Source organism: Pelodiscus sinensis, chromosome 9 (assembly GCF_049634645.1).
Source record: "Pelodiscus sinensis isolate JC-2024 chromosome 9, ASM4963464v1, whole genome shotgun sequence".
NCBI classification, from domain to species: domain Eukaryota; kingdom Metazoa; phylum Chordata; order Testudines; family Trionychidae; genus Pelodiscus; species Pelodiscus sinensis.
Genome location: NC_134719.1, coordinates 39,444,057 through 39,467,882, shown reverse-complemented (window position 1 = coordinate 39,467,882; position 23,826 = coordinate 39,444,057). Strand labels below are relative to the sequence as shown.

Sequence of the window (23,826 nt, the reverse complement as noted above, 5' to 3'; positions counted from 1 at the left end):
ATAATTCCAACACTGGATTAATTCTGGGATTGAGATTTGAGTGGTAATAATTTTATGCTCTGGCTTGGTACCCAAAAAAACCCAATTTACATGAATTGCCCTAAACCATCCCAAGTTAATAAAGGTATCATTTAAATAAAGGGACACCCTTGAAGGGAGGGGTAAGAGCTGCATAATGTGGATATGACTGAATTAAGGATGTTAAGGACTAGTCCAGTCAACTAGTCGCTTCTCCCCCTTGCTGCCTCTATCAGAGGCAACAAAGGGGGAGAAAGAGGAAGTACTTCAAAGCGGCAGCGCCACACAGAGCCCCAGTAAGCAACAGCATTTCAGAGGGGCAGTGCCACACAATTGCTGCATGCCTGGGCACCCCACAGGCTGGGGCTGCTCTGGCAGGGGGCTAGTAGCTGGGAATCAGCAGAGCCAGCCCTATGTGGGGCTGGTAGCAGGACCCTCCTCCCCCTCCCCCCCATGGATTGGGGGCTGCTCAAGCTGGGCTGGAGTGGTTCCCAACCCAGATCCCACTTTAGTCAGTTAACTGGTAGGTCAACCCAATGTTTAATTGCTTAACTGATTAACTAGGATTTTATATCCCTAATATAGGGATGTGTGAGCATACCATTCTCATTTTCTTCTCTGTTGCCCTTGGCCCAAGACAGAACTCAGATGTATCTGCCTAGAGCATACTTGATTTTTCTCATGATCTCGCTTTTTGTCAAGTTAGTTGGCTTAGGGTGATTGGTAGAGATTATATAGTTTTAGGTGAGAAGACTGTCTCCCCCCCCCCCCCCCCCCCCGGAAATTTTGTTCTCTTGTGACAGAGTATGCCTGGTTCACCAGGGTTTATGCCCCCCCCCCCCCCCGACAGCCTCTACTGGTGAGAAATAGGCACTCCTGGATGTCCATTTTCTGGACACCTCTCCGAAATGTTCATTTTATTTAGCCCTTAAATCCGTGTCTAGAAAGATGAGGGAAATAAAGCTCAGATGACTGGGGATGGCTAAGAGGATGGTTGCAGTGAATGTTCCATGTCAGGAGAACAACCCCTATATGTCTGTCCTTGCTCAAAAGGAGCACTGGACTCTCCTTCATCCTCACTGGTTGCTCCTTGCCATCCTGATGGTTCTCAGTAGGAAAATTCTATACCACACCTCATATGTGGACTTCCCAGAATGTTCCTATTGAGAACCTTAGGTTGTCTATTGGCAACAATTCAGAGACCACTGGTACCATCTCTTAAGGAGACCACGGTTTCCCATCCACCCCTCTATCCTTTCATTGCAATAGGAAATGTTTGAAGAGCTGGAGCCTGGGACAGATGAGTCATCCCAAGATTCTCATTTTATTGTTGGCCTAGGTTGAAGTGTTTGTACTTTCCCTCTTATTCTATTGCTGACAACTTCAGACAATTCCAGACATTATGGTAATTGATGCTCTACAGATCTTTCTGGAGGAGGCCAAAGCTCTTCAGCACAAGCACCTTGATATTTTGCAGTTGGCAATATACTCCAGCCTGGTGCTGCCTATTAATGAGGCTCTCCAGTTATCTGGCTAAGACAGTATGGAAGATGCCAACTGCTATTGCCAACATGCAAAACAGAAAACAAGAAATACCATGTCGCATCCCAAGGGTTGTGACTTTTTATTTTCCCATTCCCCACCTGTGAATGAATGGGGTAAGTAATATTTTATGAGAACTAACTCCTACAACAAGTACCACAAGCAATTGAATCTTTTGGGACCAAGTCTTACTCATCTGGAATCCTTCAGTTTTGGATCGCAAACTTATCAGGCAGTCATGGCCAAATAGAGCTTTACCAATTATAACAAGGCTACTCAACACATGGCCTGCAGGCCACCTGCGGCCTGTTCGCAGCCCACGGGTGGGAGCTAAGACAAAAAAGGAGACAATATAATGGTCTTCTGTTGATATGCGTTTTAGTAGTTAAATTTCTGGACTGTCATTGCTCATTAAAAGAGCTGACATGGATGGAAATTGAGTAAATGCTGCATTTTATTATCAGCAGAACTGACTTAAATGGGGCCTGTGTGTTGTGTAGTCTTGCCTTAATTTTGATATTCATGCACCTCAGTGTGAAAAGCTATTTGCATATATATTTGCATGTATATGCAACCTCACTTAAGTTGTGACCCTCCGCATGTGCTGTGAGTATCATTGTGGCTGCTGTGGCTTCCAAAGTTGAGTAGCCCTGAATTACAACATGCTCATGGCCTTTATAAAATATCTGCCATGTTACTGCAGAGAACAGTTCTAGTCAATTATTTAAAGACGACCAGCTGCTGGCCAAAATGGCTCTGCAAGTGTCCCTAGATATTAAGGACACTACTGGTTAGATCCACTTCTACAGTAGTAGTTATGCACAGGGCATCCTGGTTACTTGGTCCCAAGATCTTTGAGGAGACCATAGATGATGCCCATCAGAATCTTTCAAGGACTGCAGGACTACCTTATGTTCCTTGGGCATTTACACACCTATAGGCAGGAAGTGTTCAGAAGGTCACAAACTAAGCAGAGATCATATGCTACTCACTTGTCAGCATACTAAGCACCTACAGAACAGCCAGCCACCCCTCACCGCAGAGACAGGTTTCAGAGAAGAAGATTGCCCAGCTACAGTCCCTGACCATCCAACAATCATCAAAACAGCTGTTTTCATGGGTTGGTCAAGGATGTGAATCTACTGCTCATTTGCTTCTTTTAGCCCACCTCTTTCCCTCTAACATGAATTTCTTTGTAGTATCAATACAAAGAATACAGTTTATAAGGGTTTCCCTGGGCTCAGTGACAACTGGGGTATACCTTCTTTTAGACAGACTTATGATTCTGTAGGGACTAAGGATGTTAAATTGCAGTTAATTGACTAGTCAAGTAGTTAATTGAATTTCTATCGACTACTCAACTAGTCGATAGGCACTTCCACATTCCTCCTTTGAAATGTACAAGAGTGCCTGCTGGGGCTCTTGTACATTTCAAAGGAGGAATGTGGATCTCCGAGTGCAGCCTGGAGCCAGCGGGAAGTCCCGCTGATTCCAGGCTGCATGTGGGCTGCCTGATTTGAAATGTACAAGAGTCCCTACGGGGGCTCTTGTGCATTTTAAAGCCATGGAACCCAGGATCAGCTGGGGAATTCCCAGCTGACCCCGTACTCCGTGGTGCAGCCGCCACACAGCTTATCCCAGGCTGAGCTGTGTGGCAGCTACCCCTTTCAATCACTATCTCGGTGTTTCAGAGGGGCAGCACTATGGAGCCTGGGATCAGCTGGAGAGTCCCCAGCTGACCTTGGGTTCCACGGAACTGTCGGCATTACAAAGGGGCAGCACCTTTGAGCCCGGAGTCAGCTGAGGACTCCCCAACTGATCTCGGATTCTGAACAACATTCCAGCGGAACCTGGTATCAGCTGAAGATTCCCCAGCTCACCCCAGGTTCTGGGGAAATGCCACAGGGAACCCAGGCTTAGCTGGGGAGTCCCCAGCAGACCCCAGGCTCCATGGCACTTCAGCATTTTAAAAGGGCAGTACTGCACAGCTGATCCACAGTGTCTCCATCAATCTGTTGAGGCTCCAGGTGATGAGAAATGCTTGCTTTCATTTGCTGCCCTTCATCAGGCCAAAACAGAATCCTGATGGACAAAAGGTTCTGTCTGTCACTCATCAGCAAGCAGGGAAGAGCAGGATCCTCCTCCTTGTTTGCTGAAATCATGAAGTTCTGGAACTGGTGCATAACCAGCCATATCCAAATTTCATCAGCATACCTTCCAGGCATCTGAAATACCATGCCAATGCCCCCATCAGTCACTTCTGTATGACTATGAATGGGAGCTGGATGCTCAGTTCCAGAAATTGATTGGTGGTGAAACAATGAGAATAGGAAGTGTCCTATCTTCTGTTCAAGCGGGAGTCTGGGTCACCACGCTCTGGAGATTGCCTTCCTTTTACTGTGAAAAGAGTCTATTTCATGCCTTTCTTGCAATGCCTCTAATTTTAACAGGGATAAACGAGATCAACAGGACAAGGCGAAAGTTTTTTCTCATAGTGCCTATTTGTCCAAGACAAGCTTGGTATGCTTACATCCGTTAGCTCTTAGTCCACTTGAGTCCACCAGAAGAAGCATACAGATCACGCCCCCAACTATGCGTCCTCTCTTGTCTCAGAACATGAGCTGTATGTTTCATTCCAATCTGATGGCTCTCAGGAATGGAGGTTTCTTGCTCAATGGAGGTGCAACAGGTGCTAGCTATTGTTAAACAGTTAAAAAATCAACCTGTAATACTTACCTGCAGAAATGGAAGATGTTTGTGAACTTTGTCATGCTACCTCTGACTTAAATTAATTCCCCTTTCTTTCATCCTAGATAACCCAAATGTCTTCATGTAGATAAAAGTAATCAGTTTAGTCAAGTATGCCTGGCTTCCATATTAGCTTTTTATTGCCCACTGAAGGATTTGTCACTGAAGGATTTGTCATTTTTGGTCCCCAGTATTGTCCAGATTCATTAAGGGTCTGCGTAATCTCTTCCATGTTAGATACTCCACTCCGTTTTGAGACCCCGACCTGGTGCTAGACCACTTCACAAGACTTCCACTTAAGTAGCCATTGGTTTATTCCCTACTTCATTTATCTATGAAGACTGCCTTCCTACATTATCCAGTAGGATTGGGAGACTGGCACCTTGATGGCAGATCTCCCTTTTACCATATATACATTTTCATATTAAGGTCTCTACATCCACATCCTAGGGTCCTACGCAAGATTACATTGGATTTTCATTTATCTATCCATCTACCAGTATTTTTTTTTTAAACTCAGTTTCAGCAGGAATTCTGTTTCTGTACTCAGGGCACTAGAAAGGCCTTAACTTTCTACCTGGATAGCAAGAAACAATTTAGGAGATCTCCTAGATCAGGGTTCTCAAACTCTGTCTGTGGGCCAGCTCTGGCCAAAGTGAATTGGTCCAGGACTCTCTCAATTACTGTCTCCCCCCACCCCCCCCACCCCCGAAGCTCCACCTTTTTCCATCATCAGTGGCTTTAGGGATCACTGGGCGAGGGGTTGGCACCACACAGCAACAGTGGTTAGCCTCCTCTGCACTAGATGAATGCACACACTCCACTTTCCTGAGGCCTCTGCTGTTGTGGGACATGTGGGAAGGGTGTGACCACTGCTGCTGTGTGGCACCAGACTCCTCCCCCGGTGATCCCTGACTGAAGCAGGGTCCTCGGGGGAAGGGTGGGATTATGTTGGGAAGGGGAAGAGTTTGGAGGCTAGTAATGGACAGTCTCTCTCCCCACTCATCTGTCCCCATCCTTCCCAGCCCATATTGCACAACTGCTCCAGCTGGGGAGTTTGAGACCAGTGTCCTTTGTGGATAGATCTAACAGAGCTCCCATTTTTACTAATCCCTTTAGATTCTCTTTGTTGGGTTATTTTTGTGCTTGTTATGAGTCTGTAAGTTCCAAACTTCCCCTATCCCTAGGGGTGTGAGTGTATTTGCTAGGTCATGAGCCATATCAACTGCATTTTAAGAGTGTTTCAGGACCTGAGAGATGTTCTGGTGGAGTTGGGAGCATTCTGTTCAATAACTTATTCCTAGCTGGGGAAGTCATGGGAAAGAAATGGTCCAACTGCTGAATGTAGATCTGTTTGTGAACATTTTCCTAAGATGAGGTTAAATCATAGGAATAGTTATGTATTGAGTCTTCGTTGTGTCCCTCTAGATTGCAGTAATCTTATCAACAATATTTCTGTTCACCTATAACTTTTGTTTAAGCTAATTTCTGTGTAGATATATTCTAATACATAATAATAGGGAAGGAATAAATTACATGCTAATTAAGATGACGAATACAGATTACTATATTTCAGTATCAGAAGAAATGCATTATACAAATTAAAATTTGACTTTTTTTGTCTACTTCACACCCTAGTCCAATGGCTATTTCCTAATGTAATGCTTTTTTTTTTATAGGTAATTTACTTAAAGAAAACACCAGAAGAAGCATACAGAGCACTTCTATCTGGATCTAATCCACCATATCTTCCATTTAGGTATGTCTGCAAATTCAATATTACTTTCTTGAAATTTTTACTTCAGAACTTGCCAACCATACATTCTTGAGGGCTTTTTCAAATTTGTGAATGTGTGATTATGTAAAAATCATATGATTACTTCCCAAGACGTTCTTCTTTATCTTTTAGAGAAAACAGTTTGCGCCCAGATAAAATAAGAAGTCTATTTGGATTGAGACATGTTTGACACATTTCCATGTGAGACAATCACTTCTGAACAGCCACTAAATAAGGCTAAAACACTGTAGTTTAAAATTATCTTATTAGAAAGATAACTTGCTAATACAATTTTCCATGTCTTACACTGAGTTTTACAAGTAGCAGAAACCATCTCAGTCCATTTCTTTCATTGGGGCATGTATAGCCCAAGACTTACAAATTAAATTAATGTTACAGAAGTGTATTTTGTATCCATTGTAAAGATCTCCTGCCCTAGGGAATAGCCCTGATGCAATGGGACCTCTCTGCCTATTCCATGGCAGTGTAGGAGGCATTTTCAGGGCAGGCATACGTGCCTGGGAAAGCAAACGGAGCATGTTGAGAGAGCTGAACATAGGGTATCCCAGAGGACTGCCTGTGGACTGTGCTAGCTCCTGCAACTGCTCAGTGAAGGAACAACAAACAGCCATCCTTCTGCTGGTGTCTGCCTGAATTAGGCTATTGGACAAACGGTTGGGAAAATGCTAAAACAGTTGGATTAAAAACAGGCTTTATGAAGTCCATTGTAGATAGAAAAACCTTTTGCTGATGACTTTGCTGTTAAAAGAACTTGGCATCAGTCCACTGGTAAAACTGATTGCTGGAGAGTTGTTTTGTTCACACCTTGTATTTAAACATCTGCTAAAAATTATACAAAGCTTGCCAAGCTGCTGGCATCAAAATCCTGCTGAGCGGCAACTATTTATAAAATAATAAAAAGGCACTCGATGGCTTGCATAAAGAAACGTACCATTTACATGCAAACACCAGTGCTTGTCCATAAAATCCAAAGGACTGAAAGTGCAAAAGGCAGCTGAACTAGTTTGTAGTTAGTCTAAGTAACTCTGTTCCAAACAGTGCATTTTTTCTGGTTCCTGGTTCCTTCTAGTCTGCAGGTTGGGTGGAGCCTCTTCTCTCGATGCAGATGCTGTTTCAGAGACTTTAATACAGGGGTGGGCAATAAGTTTTGCAGTGGGGCCACTCCTTGAATTTTGGTAAGTCATCTTTGGCTGGCTCCAGGCCCCTGGAAGGGGCAGGGCCTTGGACATAAGGAGCAGGAGGAGAGTGTGTGTTGGCTGCTGCTAGGTAAGCTTCTGAAATACCATGCACTCTGTACAACCGGGAAAGCCTTCCTGCTCTGTCTCCCCTCCCTTGCTCTGCAGAGATAAGATATATGGGTGGGAGAGACAGAGAGCGAACTAGCTTTATGGGCAGGAGAGACTGAGCGCACGAACTGGCTTCCAGGGAAATCTTTAAAAACAATGCACTGCCTCATTGAGGCACTTCTTTCAGTCACTCACCATACGTCATACTGGAGTAGCTCTTCTCTATGTCCCTTTCTCCAACCCCTCTTCTGCAGAGATGGGGTACAGGCACAGGGAACACCCTGACTTCAGCACTCTCCTCTCATTCCCCCCCCCCCCCCCCAACCCTTAACAGCTAGCAGGAGGGTCCTGGGAGCAGCTTGGCTACAGGATGGAACAAGGTTGGAGCAAGAGAGGAGATGCTAAATACACACTGCTGGCTCCAAGTATGCGCACACTGCTAATCAGTGGGGCGAACTGTATTTTGCCCACTGCTGTTTTAAGATTGGGGTGGGCAAGATAGGGTCTGTGGGCTGGATCTGGTCTGCATCCACCCTGCCATTCCCCCACCCCAAGGCCAATCAAGACCTGGGGGTGAGGGAGATACCAGAAGTCTGCTCCTGCTGCCAGGGCGGAATGGCACCTAGAGGGAACCTCCAGCTGTTCAGAATGGTTGCTGGTTCTCTCTAGGTGCTGTGTGCTCCTGGCAGGATGAGAGTGGGGGGTGGGGGAGATACTTCACATGCTTCCCCACCCCAGGCCAATTAGGGCCTGGGAGCTGGGGATCATGTGAAGTCTCCTCCCCTGCCAGGGGTGGGCCACATCTAGAGGGAACAGCTCCCTTTTGCCTGAAGCCCTGTAAAGATTACTGCCCACCCCTGGTATAGACCAAGCCTTAGAAACAACTGTGAGAGCAGTTCAGTCCTTTTCAGTTCTTAGGCAAAAAACATCAGATCTCCTTACCCTGTTGAGGACTTTGATGAGCAAGAAATATATATATTTTTTAAAATTCTCTGAATCCTCATTGCGTTCCACCTGGCAAAAAAAACCCTCCCATGATCTCTTAAGGGTATTTCCCTTCACTGCCTCTCTAACTACATACTGAATGATGAAGAGATGCTATCCAAAATAGAGCACCAGACAAAAGAAGGTGATCCTACAGAAATGATGACCTCTTCCACTCATCACAAGACAAAAATGTTAAGACCTTAAAAAGGAGGAAAGCCAATAATTGCCTCAGCTTGACCTCTTCTCATAAACTCTAATACCTCCATCAAAGGATTTGCTTCAGGATTTTGAAAACTCTGTAATGGAGAAACTGGAGCATTTCTTCCCCAGGCATGTTTGAATATGAGTGGATTGATTTTGCTTTTTAAAATAGTGACTTTAAGTGTCTGACTGTATTGTGATTTTTAAGTAAGCAAGAAGGACTTGAGTTACTTTCTTAAAGAGAGGATGATTTTCATCAGCTGGTATAACTGTTAAAATATCTTGACTTACAACCACTGAATATAACCTTTACACTAAACATGGGGTTAGATTTTGTTTTGCTTTTTTGGGGTGGGGGTTGTTTGCTAATCAAGATACACTATATATACACATCCCTTTATTTAAGCAATTACATACATTAACTTACATTCATTCAGAGTTTTAATTTTTACGTTTGTTTGAAAAGACATTTACATACAAAATTATAACGTGATTTGTTCTATCCGTATTTGTAATTTGGAATTCAGTTAAAATGCACAATTAAAACATTTTAGTTAAATAAAACTAAATATGCAACATACATGTTTTTTGCATTTAAAACTGGCTCATTGAACAAAGGAAGTATTTGTAATTAGTAACCAGAAACAATCAATTCAGTTTTTGTCCTTCCAGTTTTTTGAACTAGTAGACCATATCGTCTTATGTCTTGTTTTTATTTATGGTTTTGTACAAGAAAGCAAGCTCATCTGTTTTTGAATTCCCAGTTTGCTTCTCAGTTTTGAATGAACTATTTGAATAAACAAAAACAGAAAAAAACATTTTATTTTGAGAAGAGGCTGGTGCTGTCAAGAGATGATTTAACACTTTAGCAACATCTGATGCCAAGTCTTAGCCAGTGAGTTCCATCAATTCAATGGGTGAATTTTCTTTTCAACTTGAACAACAAATTTTAATAGTTTGCCTTAATATAAATGATTCTGATTTCAAATTTTGATTATACATTTATTTTTAAGACATTTTTAAGTCTGTTTGTTTAATGGATTTTTAAAATTGGCTTTAGTGGGAATCCATTTGGAGGAAGGTGGTGGGATATCCAACCTCAGAGGATGAGCAAGCTAAATCTAAGGATAACTATCTCCTTTGCAGCATTTTAAAATAAGTTGCAATCCCCTTGTATTCCTCTTTTTGACTAAGCCATTAGGAAATAGTGGGGAAACTCCTGACAAAGGAGGCTTGTCACATGCTCAAATTCTAAAGCATCTTAGAATGTAGCCTGTTGTCCGAGTTCCCAAGTTGATGCTGTAGAGGCAGAAATGGTAAGCTCTGCAAAAAAATAAACCCTTCTGAATAATCCAGTTGAATATAAAGCTCTCAATACAGAAACTTCCTGAAAACTGATGATCCTCAAGGCCCATGATGAATGTAACAGAAGCTTGAGATCTTGAGTAGTGTTCGGGATGGGTGGCTTCTGTGAAGTTGGCAATAAGAATCATGACAGCAATTCAGTGACCAGAAGCCAACTCTGTCTTATGCGCTGGATAGCAGATAATTATCCAGAGCAAATCGTATGTGAATTTAGATTCACAGAATTCTGCTCCAGGAGAAATTGGATGTTAGAAAATGAGACAAATTAAAGTGTTCACTTTTGGAAGTACAAGAAACTATAAGACTCTGCTGTAAAGATGAGAACAAAATTTACTTCTAACCTCTTCTTATTGAGAGGCAGCAGAGTGGAGAATGACAGGGGCAGGTGGAAGCAGATACACATGCTGAGCTTTCCCCTGCCCCTCCATGCTTTTGCCTTTATAAGAGGTAGCAGCGTTGGGGGCAGGAGAGGATGCCACTGAGCAGTCTCTGTCCATGGCAGCCCAGGCTCACCATGGACAGAAGCTGCTCCGTAGGATGCTGGAGCAGCCTCTGTCTGCGGGGAGAGACCAAAGCATGTGGCGGCAGCTGGGAGCAGGTCTGCGCAACCTCGCGGGGCCAGCTCTCACTTGCCACCCCACACTGCTGCTCTCATACAGAGACAGCAGTATGGGGTGTTGGGGCTCCCCAGGAGTGGGGCTGAGAGCGCACTAGCTGCTGGTCCCACCCCTGGAGATTGTCGAATAATGGTGTAACTGCTACATTTTGATGCGGTTACACAGTAATTCAATTACTTGATATCTAATGTCCCTAGCATGAAGTTTCTTCAAGCAATTACTTTTCATGTAGTATTAAATTAAGGCTGAAGAATCATTTTGGAATTATTTTTTTCTGCCTTACTACGCTTAGTAAATCTCATCTATCCAACCCAGAATGGAAAATATAGTAACCTCGTAGCTTCCCTTGGGAATAAAGAAGTCCATTAGTTCAGTCTATTCAAGATGTGTCTGCATATCTACATGATAGCTTCCTTAGTAGATCAGTTAGAATTGCTCTACACGTTATTTCTAGTGCGGGATGTCTAATGCATGTGTTAGGCAGGATTGGTAGCACTGCCTGTTATAAAGTGTGAAGTGTCAGGTAATCATAAGACCCCATTTTCAATTACTTAAACTTTGTTGAAGTTTAACCATGTTGGCTGAAGGGTCCCCAGCCCTGGCTTAAACACTTACAAAGTGGTTCAAATTTCACAAGGACATTGAACTGGTTAAGATACTTGCACCACATTAAATTTTCAACATGCTGGCTGTGGCCTCTACTTAGAATCACAGAATTGTAGGATTGGGAGGGATCTCGAGAGATCATCTAAATCCAACCCCCTCCATTCAAGGCCAGACTAAGTATTATATAGCATCCCCAACTTGTAGCATAGTATTTTGGTTATGTCATAGTCAATCAATTTATGAATAATTTGGTGCGCCAATGTGTCCAAAAATTGCACAGATGTTAACGTTCATTAGTGTTAACTCTGATTGCCAGTGCTGGCAAAATAAATATGCTATCTTGGGTCAAGACATTCTGGTTATATAAATGGCAACTAGAAGAGATTGAAATCCTCAAATGCAGATTAATTCTGAAAATGCTTTGCAACAAAAAAATAAACTTTGTGATGTAATGATATTAGATGTCAGAGTCGATTCTGAGGGACTAGCAGAGCAAACAATGATTTTTAATGAAACCAAGGCATCAGTTGGTCAAAGCTGACTGTTTACCCATAAAAAATGAAATTAACAGAAGTAACTCATATGGGAGAGCAAAATTAATAGCATATAAATATGAATAACTCTGAACATCAAAAGGTCTCTGAGATCATGTGAATCTTTTGGAAAATTAGGAAGCCTTGCTCAATAGGCTTTTGAAACTTATGCCTTCAGTTTCCCCATCTCTGAAATACAGATTTTGAAGCCTTAATGGTGCCTGGGCTTTCCAGAGACCAGCCAAGTTAGGTCAGTTTGCAGACTAAGTTTGACATTCAGAAAAGACAGAAAGCCATCTTGCCAAACGTGAGGTAGTTTTGTGTCGTGACCCACTAAGGAAAAGTAAGAATTCTGTCAAAGCGCTGTGAATCCAACCAAACACAGGATGATGTGGTGACAGTCTATTTTTGGGTTCATGCCTTTTCCCAGAGGGGAGCTTTGAAGCACAAATCAGCAAAGCGCAATTTTCAGAGGCTTAAATTAACTGTTGAGCCAAATGTTACACTGAATTGCAGTTAAATGAATCACGGTGACACTATAAATTCTCCGAAGACTTTCTTTTGTGCAAGATAAAGAGGGAATAGAGTATTTTCCTTGGCATATTTTTTTAAAATTTGTGCCTACTTACTGTAACTCTCTCTGTTTGTTTAAAATACATGCCTGCAACCTGCCTTTTGCCTTGCAGTACTCAGGGGTAGCACTCAAGCCTTTTGTTTGTGGTGCCTGCCCTGGCTGTATAAAAGCAGTGCCTCTGTGTGGCCCTAGCCCTCAGAGCAGCTGCTGGCCACCCACAACGCGGCTCTGGCCCTGGCTGGGGACACTGGTGGAGCAGCTGCTGGCCACACACAACATAGCTCCAGCTCTGGCCCTGGCTGGAGACCCCAGAGAAACAAGCACTTACCATGAGGCCCACAGCTCCAGCCTTAGTGAAAGGCTGAAGCTAGGGCCAGGGCCATGTGGTGGCTGCCTAGCTGCTCCTAGAGCGGGCCAGCCACCTGACACATGGCCCTGCCACCGAACAGCTGAGCAACCACTGCACAGTTCTGTTGACGAGGTGGTAGGGCCTCAGATTCTTGGTGTGTGCCCACACAGGCGCTAATCTTAGAGTAGTGTTTCTTAAACTTTTTAAGACCAAGGAACACCAAACAATTTTTTTTGAGGAGCACCAAGAATATTTTTGTTGAGCCCCCCCCAAAAAAGTTGCTTGTCTCTTTAAGGGCAGTCATTTTGAACTCTGTTCTCCGTAGTACACCAGTGTGCCACAGAACACAGTTTAAGAAACCCAGCCGTAGAGGGAACACTGGTTGGTATTATGGAAGGATGAATTCTGGTTGCCCATGTCCTTGCCAACTTCTCTTCAGCAGTTTAGGTTTGACGTTGGTACTGAGTAGTAAGAATGTGCAAGAAAATGAGCTGAAGATAGTACTTGCCCCCGTATGTTTTTTACAATGCTTGTAATTTTATTGCATATTTCTTTTTAAGATCTTAATCAGTTCCTTGCAAATTTCAACAGCATCAGCAATAAGAGCTATTTCTCTGCATTTTGTTCTAGTCGACAGAAATAGGCTTCAGAGTACTCAGCATCTGTTCAACATTTCTCTTAAGTCCAATGTTGAGAACTTTTGCTGTGACAATTTTTTAATGATTTTGTTTACAAACTGTCATGAGATGAGGTCAGTTCTTGATACAATGATCAAAACAGTCCATTACAGAGTTCCCTCAAACGTCTTGTGGGAGAGTTAGCTTGGTTTGTCCCACTTTTTTCAGAGTAGCTGCTGCAAAGTGGTTGTCATGGACTTATTTTGCAATTTCAACATTAGCCTTTATTTCTGGAACACTGAAGTCTTTGGTTAGGAGGTGTATCAAATGAGCACTGCAACCATATATTATTAGCTTGGGACTTTCTTCATTCTCTTATTTTGCATACATTTTCAGCATTGTCTGTGACCAAGCTGCGTAATAGACATTTTGATTTTTTTCCACTGTCTTTTATAGCTTTTACTGCTACTGCTTGTAAGTATTCTTGTGTGTGTGTGTGTGTGTGTGTGTGTGTGTGTGTGTGTGTGTGCACATTTCCTGTTGAAACAATTGTTTTTGTAAAGATGACATTCCTTCTTTCTGTTGTCACACAAGCACATACAACAGGATCATTGTGGACATTACTCCACCAATCAAGACTCAGGTTAACAATTTTACCCTGTAGACTTTTAGTGCACACTCAATTTCTTTCATACACTTGATCCATCAATTTGCCTGCAACATCCACGCTGTTGGGTGGCCTGTATCCTGGTCTTAATGACTAAACCAGGTTAATGGAGTGTGGGTTCTCAGTCAGATGGAAAAGAGAATTTGTTGCATAAACAAACCGGGCAATTTTTTCATCAGTTACCTCTTTTTGTAATCTGCTAGTTCTTATCACAAACTTATCTATGGTTGTATCTTGATGGAGATTTTTTTTCTTTTTGCTATAGGTGATATACTGTGGCTGTGTGACATTGTAATCTATGGAAGTCACTGCCATGGCACTGCCTGCTGGTAACTCTGGGAATTAGTTCTTCAGGCCTGGCACACCCCTTTTTGGCTGGTGTCACGCCTGCTGTTACATTTTATCCTCCACCAATTTGGCTGTGTGTAGACTGACAAGTTTTTCTACAAAGTCATCTGCTTTTGCGGAAAAACTTGCCAGCTGTCTACACTGGCCGCTTGAGTTTCCGCAACAGCACTGATCTCATGTAAGATTGTCAGTGCTTTTGCGGAAATACTATGCTTCTCCCGTTCGGACAAAAGTCTTTTTCCGAATAACTTTTGCGCAAAAGGGCCAGTGTAGGCAGCAGAGAGTTGTTTTCCGCAAAAAAGCCCCGATCGCGAAAATGGTGATCGGGGCTTTTTTGCGGAAAAGCACGTCTAGAGTGGTCACGGGCGCTTTTCCGCAAAAAGTGCTTTTGCGGAAAAGCATCCCCCCAATCTAGATGCGCTTTTCCGAAAATGCTTTTAACAGAAAACTTTTCTGTTAAAAGCATTTCTGGAAAATCATGCCAGTGTAGATGTAGCCTTTGTGATAGGACACACATCCCTCCTAGACCTCAGCATCCCCTCTGGGTACTGCCCTGCTGCAGTGCCCCCACACTCTCGGGTCTTCTCTCCCAGAGAACACCCAACTCCCTATGCCTATCTTGCCTCAGTGACCTTACTACCAATCATCATCTAGCCTCTGCTTCGGGGCAAACTGCAGTCTGAAATGGCCACTCCACACTGGCAAGGAGGTGTGGATCTGCTGCCTGCTTGTAGCCCTAATACTCTCAGGCCTTGAGAGAAAGCCTCAGCCTGGGAGTTTGCTTGGTCACAGCTCCTCAGCCCTACCTGCCTTTCTCCAGCTCGCTCTGTATCAAGAAGCCTCTAGCTTCCCTGGCAGCCAGGTCCCTTCTGATCCACAGCTGGAGCAACAGTGAGTCTTTCCTCCCCTCCAGCAGCCTTTATTTATACTGCCCTCAGCTGGGCCCTAATTGGCTAATATCTACCACAGCTCCTGGCTCCAAAGCACCAGACCTCTCACAGGGCTGGATTTAACCCTTCTTAGGCCAATGAGAGGCAGATGCCCTGTCACAGACATACATGATATGGCTGAAACACTATCATTGACAGAACTTTGAAACTATAGAAAATGATGGTGATCTTGAAGGTGGATATTCTTCAGAATCCTGTATGTTGAGGACAGATTTTCCTAAACAAAATAAGTCAGTGCAGTTATTTAATATTACCATACTGCTCATTTAGTATTGCATTCACTGACACTTGGTACTAATTTAAAGATGAAATTATAAAAGGAAGATCTGCCTATTTCAGCTATTTTTTATCACAACTGCATAAAAAAAGTCCAGAATAGGGTTTGCCAGGTGTCCGGTATTGACCCGGACAGTCTGGAATTTTCACATCCTGTCTGGTGTGTTTTAAAAAAAAAAAATTCAGAAAATACTGGACACCTAAAATGTCTTGTATTTTCTGACTCCCCTCCTCTCTCCCCCCCACCCCCGGCCAGGAGGTGAAAATACTGAACACCTGGCAACCCTCTTACACTCAGCAACTGGACCTAGACCCTGGGCCCTCTGCCAGGTCCCCCCTCCCCCCTCCCCCCTCCAGGACACCACCCTCCCTCCCTCTGCCTCTTACCTGGTTCCGCAGAGGCTTGTCTTGTAGCTGGAAAGAAAAACAAAATGGCTACCAGCTATGTGGATTTTTTTCTCAACTTTGGTCTCGCCTATTTTTTTCTCTATTTTTTTCACATTGTTTTTTTGGGGGGGAGGGGGGCAAGGGTTGGGTTCGATATTTTTGGTTAAACTATCTGGCAACCTTAGTCCAGAAGGAAGATAGGCAGTCCTTAAGAAAAGTAAGAAAAAAAAAAATTTCCAACCTGAAGATCCTGCATGTTTAGACATGCTCCTTTCATCATCTTCAATGCAGCTTCCTCCTGAGAAGAAACACTTCTCATGGCATTGTTTTATTTGGGCAACCAGGCCTTGTATTTCTTTGAGCTTACATCCCTAGCTCAAACAGTTTCACTTTTGTTTCTATTGCCTGTCCCTCCCGTCTCACATTTATCTACTGACTTCTTTTCCTTGGCCATATCTATTCCGTCCCCAGCAATTCATTGAAGTTTTTGAAACTTTGCACCTTTTAGAGTGAAATAAGGGATTGACTCTCATAAACATTTACAGAGGGATGATAGGACTGAGGTCTGTTTTTTCTCACCTCTATATATTATTTATTTTAAAACAACATGCTTGCTAACAGCAAAAATATCTCTGGAGCCATTAATTCAAGTTGATAACTGCAAAATTAATCATCTCTGATGGTATCTTCTAGGCTGAACACTGAGTTCCATTGGGTTAGCTAGAAAGAGTTAACCTAAATAATCTATACAGAAGCCTCTGGAACCCCATAAGATTCATTTTCAAAACTTTTCTTAAACATTATATGAATATATTGTTTCCTATTATAGAATTAGAATTTCTCCCTATTCCATGATATATCTGAGCTATATTGCATACTTTTTTCCCCTCAAAGCGTTTTATGAAAAAACTGTTCTTTTTAAATGATTTTTTTTAATCCACCATTCATAGAATCATAGAATATTAGGACTGGAAGGGACCTTGAGAGGTCGAGTCCACTCCCCTGCCCTCATGGCAGGGCCGAGTACTGACTAGACCAGTGGTTCTCAACGGTGGGCCATATGGCTCCCCAGGGGCTATGCCCTACCTCTAGGGGGGCCATATGGAAAAAACGGAACATTAGGTAAATTATGTACCCTTTTTTCCAACTAACAGTGGCTATAAGGGGGGCCACAGAGGTAAATGAGGCTCAGAAGGAGGCCATGAGCAAAAATAGGTTGAGAAACACTGGACTTAGACATTTATCTAACCTACTCTTAAATATCTCCAGAGATGGAGATTCTACAACCTCCTTGGGCAATTTATTCCAGTGTTTGACCACCCTGACAGGAACTTTTTCCTAATATCTAATCTAAACCTCCCTTGCTGCAGTTTAAGCCCATTGCTATCCTCAGAGGCCAAGATGAACAAGTTTTCTCCCTCCTCCCTATGACACCCTTTTAGTTACCTGAAAACAGCTATCATGTTCCCCCTCAGTCTTCACTTTCTAAACTAAACAAACCCAATTCTTTCATCCTTCCTTCATAGGTCATGTTCTCTAGACCTTTAATCATTCTTGTTGCTCTTCTCTGGACCCTCTCCAATTTCACCATATCTTTCTTGAAATGCGGTGCCCAGAACTAGACACAATATTCCAACTGAGGCCTAACCAGCGCAGAGTAGAGCAGAAGAATGACTTCTTGTGTCTTGCTCACAACACACCTGTTAATTTATACACTTTCATATTGTAACCTTGGGTTTAAGATTTTCTTTACAACAGAGGGGAAGTCCTTTTTTGCAAGATTATTTGTACAGAAATGGGCATGTGCTTATAGTCAAGAAAAAGCAAAATGTTGCTTACAGTAATTGCATTTGAAAGTCTTTTGATTTTTCTTAAACACTGAGGAAAATGAAATGCAAAAAGCACATCTAAACTGTTCAAAAGCAGTTAGGAGACATTATGAAAAGTCCTTGGTTGTGTGTGTATGGAGGAGAAGGGTTGTTTATTTTTAGGAAAGATGACCTGTGTTCAATTGAATGTGCTATGAGAGCAAAGCATACTGAATAAATATCTTTGAGCTCTGATGTTTGTATTACTGTGTTTACAGGTCCAACGCAGATACCAGTAATAGTTTCACATTAATACCTCACATATAGATTAATATTTTGAAACTAATGAATACAAGTCTGCATAAAGTAGCAGTTGGTAATGATTTAAAAGAAAAAGCAAGGGTTGCAATAATTTAACGAGTTGGCCACTTGAGATCAGAAGAGTTCTTTCGGTGAGCTGCCAATAAATTACAAGACAAGCAACAGAAATACAGAATATAGTATAAATTCATAGAATTAAGTAGCAAATGCCTCTGTTACCATTTCATGATTTGATTGATCTAATGTCAAGTGATCTCAGTCTTTCTTCATTCCTAATGTAGAATCTAAGGAATTGGAATATATGAAATACAGGAAAAACTGGAATTCAAATAGCTGCTGTACATTTCAAGCATTAAAGCTCTGTGCTTGCAAATAGTTATGCACGCTTTCACTATTTAAATAGACTGTTGAAGCCAGTGTTACTACTTACTCTTACAGCTAAGCACATGCATAAATTTGCATGATCGGGGCCCCATCATGGAGAGCAAATGACTTGCTTTTTAAGACTTCACTGTTCAAAATATTTTTATCTGAGATTCCTTAATTTTCCTAGCTAGCACTATTGGGGTCAATCTTGCACCCCAGGTACAACTGTATTTCAATTATACTTTGTATGTATGACATATGAAGTACTTTAGAATACCTAAGAATGAAAGGCCCAATAAAAATATAGACTACAGTTAAGTGAACAAGTGCAGTTTGCTCTACACAACTAGATTGCAAGCACTTATAAACAAAACTCCTGTAGCAGCTAAAGCTCAGATTGTATTATCTGGTTTACAGGTTGTTACTAAAGTTAATGATAGTGAGACTGGAACTAATTTAACAATTTTGTTTATGCATAAACCAGAAAAGAATCAAGCTCAGCTCAGATGTGTAACATGATCGGAATAGCCGAGATGCATAAAAACATAAATGGTAAAAGTTGTTTTTGTCTGTGCACAGAAGGCAGAAATATCAAGTAAGGTTAATCTTTGCTGCTGCTTTACTGCACTGCAACTTTCTGGCTCAAGGTATGAAAAATACCACCCCTCCTCCCAGTTCAGCAAGTTACAGTGCTGTCAAGTGCCAGTGTAAACAGGCTCCCCTCCCAGTGCTGTTAGCTCCTCTCTCAGGGAGGTGGTTTACATAAAGTGCTCAGTGAGCTCTTTCCCAGTGCTTCTACCACAGCTTCACTTTCAATTAAAGTGCTGACAGGGCTGCACTTTAATTTTAGAATTATAGACAAAGACTAAGGCAGTGCCAGATATTTGACTGGACTCACCATTTTAAAATCTCACCATATATTTTATTGTATATTCTCTCATCCAGGGGCAACTAGTGAAGGACAATCAATGGCCATATGACTTCCCTCTTTTCTCCCCCCCCCCCCCATGACTCCTCCCTGTACCGCCTCTAGCCTGGGATAGGACTGAGACAAACCTCTTCTGCTGTAAGCCTAGACTCTCCCCTGACCTACTTCTTCTCTCAATCCTTAACCACCTATCAGTGCTGCTTGGTGATGGTGGGGATGGGGGGGAATAGTGAGGACTGGCACTGACAGCAGGCGTTGCCTCCCGCACACTCAGCAGCAGTAAACCGAAAGACCCTCAACCTGCTCTGCTCTGCCTGGCCAGCCAGGTCACTCCACTTTCAATCGGTGATGTTAGGGTTGCCAGGTGTCCGGCATTTGTGCTCTGTCTGGTAAAATAATCAGACAATACCGGACATGTGCAATGCCTGGTATTTTCTGATTTTTTCCAGCTGTGCACCTGACAGAAGCCTGCCGTGGGCGGCAGGGAGTGGCTGGGAGTCCCAGCTGGGAGGTGGGGCCGCCATTTCCACGGGGAGCCCTTAGTTGGTTGAGTGTGAGGAGGAGGGGAAGCCTCCTCCTCACTCATGCGTTGCTAGGAGCCTGCGTGGGACAGGCAGCACCCCAGGATCTACAAGTGCCCAGGTCAGTCCCACTCCGCGCCGGCCAATTTGCTCACTGCCCCCCATCCCTTCCAAGCTGGCTGGTTCTCCCCCACTTCCCCTCCTGATCTTCCTTGGCCAGCCCCCCTGCACCGCCCCCTAGCTCTGCTTCCTGCCGGCCCGTTCCTCTTCCTGATCTCCCTTGGCCAGCACTGCTGTACCATTCTCCCCTCCCCCCCAGCTCTGCTTCCCACCCCCCTTCCTGCCGGCCAGCCCCGACACCCCCAGCTGTGCTTCCCTGCCGGCCGGTTCCTCCTGTCCAGCCTTGTGGCCCTGACCCCCCCCCCCCCACACACACACACACCTCTGCTTCCCGTCTCCCCTCCCTCCCCCTTCCACGATCAAGTGTGTCCAGTTTTTTTTTTGGGGGGGGGTCTACCTGGTAACCCTAGATGTTAGACCTAAGACTGACCTGGTAAGAGGACCTTTAGAAAGATGGGTCCCCCAGTATTACAAAGGGAGGAAAAAAAGGTTATCCAACTAATTGCTGTTTCAAACTTTACTTGTAGTTTTCCTGGCCCCTCAAAGGAATAGATTTTACAAAAGTTGAATTTTTTCTTTTGTGCAGAAAATGAGACGCTTTTGGGTTGAATTGCTCTACCACTAAAAAAAGAAATAAAATCAATATCAAATTAGCTTTCAAACTCAAAAGCCTTATCAATATATGATGTTCCACTCTCCCTCCCGATAGGCCCCAAACCTGCCGTCTCCAGACCCGCTGCTTATTCCCCATGGCATGGTCAGGGGTTTTCCCAAATGTGGAGCGCCCCCACCCCAACACAGGGGCCATTCCAATATTTTGGTAAGTGGTCAAAGACTGCACTTTTCTATGAAGGGGATGTGAGGTCTGGATGGAGGTTGGGTGTAGAAGTGAGCTCAGGGTAGGGGATACGGGCATAGGAGAGGTATAAGGTGCGAGAGAAAGTTTGGGTGAAGTAGGGGGTTTACCGCACACAAAGCTTCCTCCTACCGCCAATGAAGAGGCATATGGAGTAACCAGCTATTCTGAGCTCTGGAGCTGCTCCTTGAACATGAGTCCAGTGGGGTGTGCTGCAAGTTGGATTGAAAGGCTTTGCTGGCCTGATCTGACCCCAGGCAGTATCTTGCCCATCCCTGCTCTCCAGCTGGAACTAAACGCGAGTTGGCTCTCACTTAAGGTTATAGAGCAAACTCATTCTTTCTCTCTGTAAGTGGTCAAAGTGCCACTAGATGAGACAGTACAGTACACTATGCTCAGTAGGTATGTGGGTTACACCTCAATAACTCTGTTAGTCTTTAAGGTACCACCGGTCTCCTTGTTATTGTAGATACAGACTAACACTCTGAGACTTTGTACCACATCAAGCAACTTGAAAAGATGCATAATGTTATAGCAGACCCTTACACTTCTCTGTAATCAAATCTCAGTGCAACAAAAAGGAAGCTCTCCTTTTCCCCAAGTATCTTTTTTAGTCAGTCAATAAAACCAGATGTGTCCAGGTTTCATGGCCAGTGGCCTGGATACCAGCAAAAAGGAGGGAAGGACATAGATCACATGGGAGAGCAGTTCCCTGTTCTCAGTTTCTGTGTTCACATTCATTTACTATGGAGCAGCCATTACATAGAGGGTCCAATTTAGACCTTGTAGGCCTGAGCTGCAGTTTGCTCAGTTACTCTGAGAACACTGCATATGCAGTCTTGCTATGAGAGGCTCAAACATGCTTACTTAGGGCACAACCTCAAATATGTTAGCTGCTAAATGTCAAATAACCCTACTGAGCATGTGTAAACAGCAGTTTTTCAAAGGATTGTAAGTTGACCACATTTGGACAGATTCTCAGCACGGCACGGCAAAATGCACATCCATGATACATGCATGCCTTTTTCAGATTTGAAGTTTTTGTTCCAAACCATGGGAGGAGATAGAGCTTTCCAAAAAAGATGCTGACAATATTTTTTTAATACTGAGGGGAAAAAACCAGCCTCTTTCAAAAAATGGCCGCTTCACTTTGACTTAAGTTTCAAACAAAAAATAAAAGTCTGAGGCACTCTAAGCAAGAAAAGTTTCTGACCAGTTAAATTTTGGAAAAATTATCAGCATCTGAAAATATGGTCATCTTTTGGGAAATGTCAGGCAACTTTAATCATAAGATGGTATCATGAGCTTTCGTGCGTATAACCCACTTTGAAAAGTGGGTTGTACCCACAAAAGCTCATGATACCATCTACATGTTTTGTTAGTCTTTAAAGTTTTAGTAGACTTTTTTTTTTTTAAGTTTTTCCAGTTACAGACTAACTCAGCTACCTCCTGAAGCTTTAATAAAAAGCAGGGCTCCTAGCCCTAATTATACATTTTGCTAACGTATAATGTAATTAATACTTGTTTTTACTGAGTCCACTAGAATAAAACTAAGTCCATAAGTCTGAAAATGAATGCATGTTTAATTTTATTTTAAGCATGAAACTAAGTGTTTGTTAGATCAGGGCTTAAAAAAATAAACAGAAAAATAGATGCTTGAAAGCTTGCAGTTTTTAAAATTGACTTATTTTTTAATAGTTAAATTGCGACAAAATATCTTTAAATGGCATACTCTGAAACTAAAACAAATCTTTTAAAATATTTTAAATATATTTTTCTACTTGCTTGCTAATATTTAGTATGGTCTTTTGGGTGGGCCTAGGAGTAATTCCATGACACCTACTTCAGTAACACCCTTATCTTTCTCATTTGTTCACTTGCCTGGCTGCTCCTTCCATATGTTTTCTATACATATGCCTTCCTTGCTATTTAGTTTTCATCTCGGCTGCTATTGTTACTGGCAAATGCCTGCTTGCAGAACTAGGGAGAGAGTATACAAGTTACCTCCCCAGATCAATATGTACCAGCATTGGTATCACATTAGTGCATAAGACAGGCAATGCTAAGGGACAGACTATAGTACATGGAAATCAACAAACATGCATAGTCTACTACAGGCAGTCCCCGGTTACATACAAGATAGGGACTGTAGGTTTGTTCTTAAGTTGAATTTGTATGTAAGTCGAAACTGGTACATATTGTAAGGGAAACTCTAGCCAAACATTTCTCCAAAACTCATTAACAATTCATCAACCCAACCTGTTGCAGCGGGTCCGTCGCCACAGCAACAGCCCCTTCCGTGCACCCTCATTGGCTGAGCAAGAGAATGTATCCATTGAGACGTTCTGTGTTTGTATCCATTGAGGAGCTGCCTGGCGCTGGGGGTGTGTGGGGCTGATTCAAAGGGACATTGAGCACATCAAGGGGCCAGAGCCGCGGCGGAGGAGGAGGGGAAATCACGATGCGAGAAGCAGGGGGAGCCGGGGCTGATGAGCCGCATGCCAGGGGCCAGAGGGAGAGGGTTTCCCACCAGAGCAGGGACCATGTGTTGTGCTCAGTCAGGCGGCGCGTCTTGGCGGTCCCGCGCCCGTGTCCTCCGCGGCGAGAAAAGCCGCTCCACGTCTCCCTGGTCTGCGGGGGGGGGGGGGGGGACGCAGCTAGTGCGGGGTTGGCTCATCCCGTTTGTAAGTAGGGATCTGACCTAAGTCGGATCCACGTAACCCGGGGGACTGCCTGTACTACAGATCACCACTGCACTAGTCAGAGTTACCAGAGTTGAGGGTACTGCACTAGATGTCATATAGTAAAGTTCCCAGATCTGGCTCAATCATGTGAATCCAGAAATCTCTGGGATAGTCCTGTTGGCAGTGCTGAGTAGGATCCCAGGGCATGCACTTCATATATCAATGGAGAACTTAGGAGCACTGTGTACGGAAGAGTTTGTCCCTCTCGGAAGTGTGGCCAAAGAGTATGCAATGCTGTTTTTAAATATAATGAGTGATTGAAAGCTTTGTGAAATTGTGACACTTCACACAAA

The 23,826-nt window shown here is 43.4% G+C and overlaps 1 protein-coding gene across 2 annotated transcripts in view; it reads left to right on the top strand.

The window, feature by feature from the left end:
- The window catches only part of CDC14A (cell division cycle 14A), a 129,120-nt gene that overhangs the window by 39,607 nt on the left and 65,687 nt on the right, over positions 1-23,826 (top strand). For both annotated transcript variants that reach the window (XM_014571900.3, XM_014571899.3), the window contains exon 5: positions 5,988-6,067. In XM_014571900.3, coding sequence (XP_014427386.2) covers positions 5,988-6,067 — 80 coding nt within the window. The remainder of the gene's footprint in view (positions 1-5,987; positions 6,068-23,826) is intronic.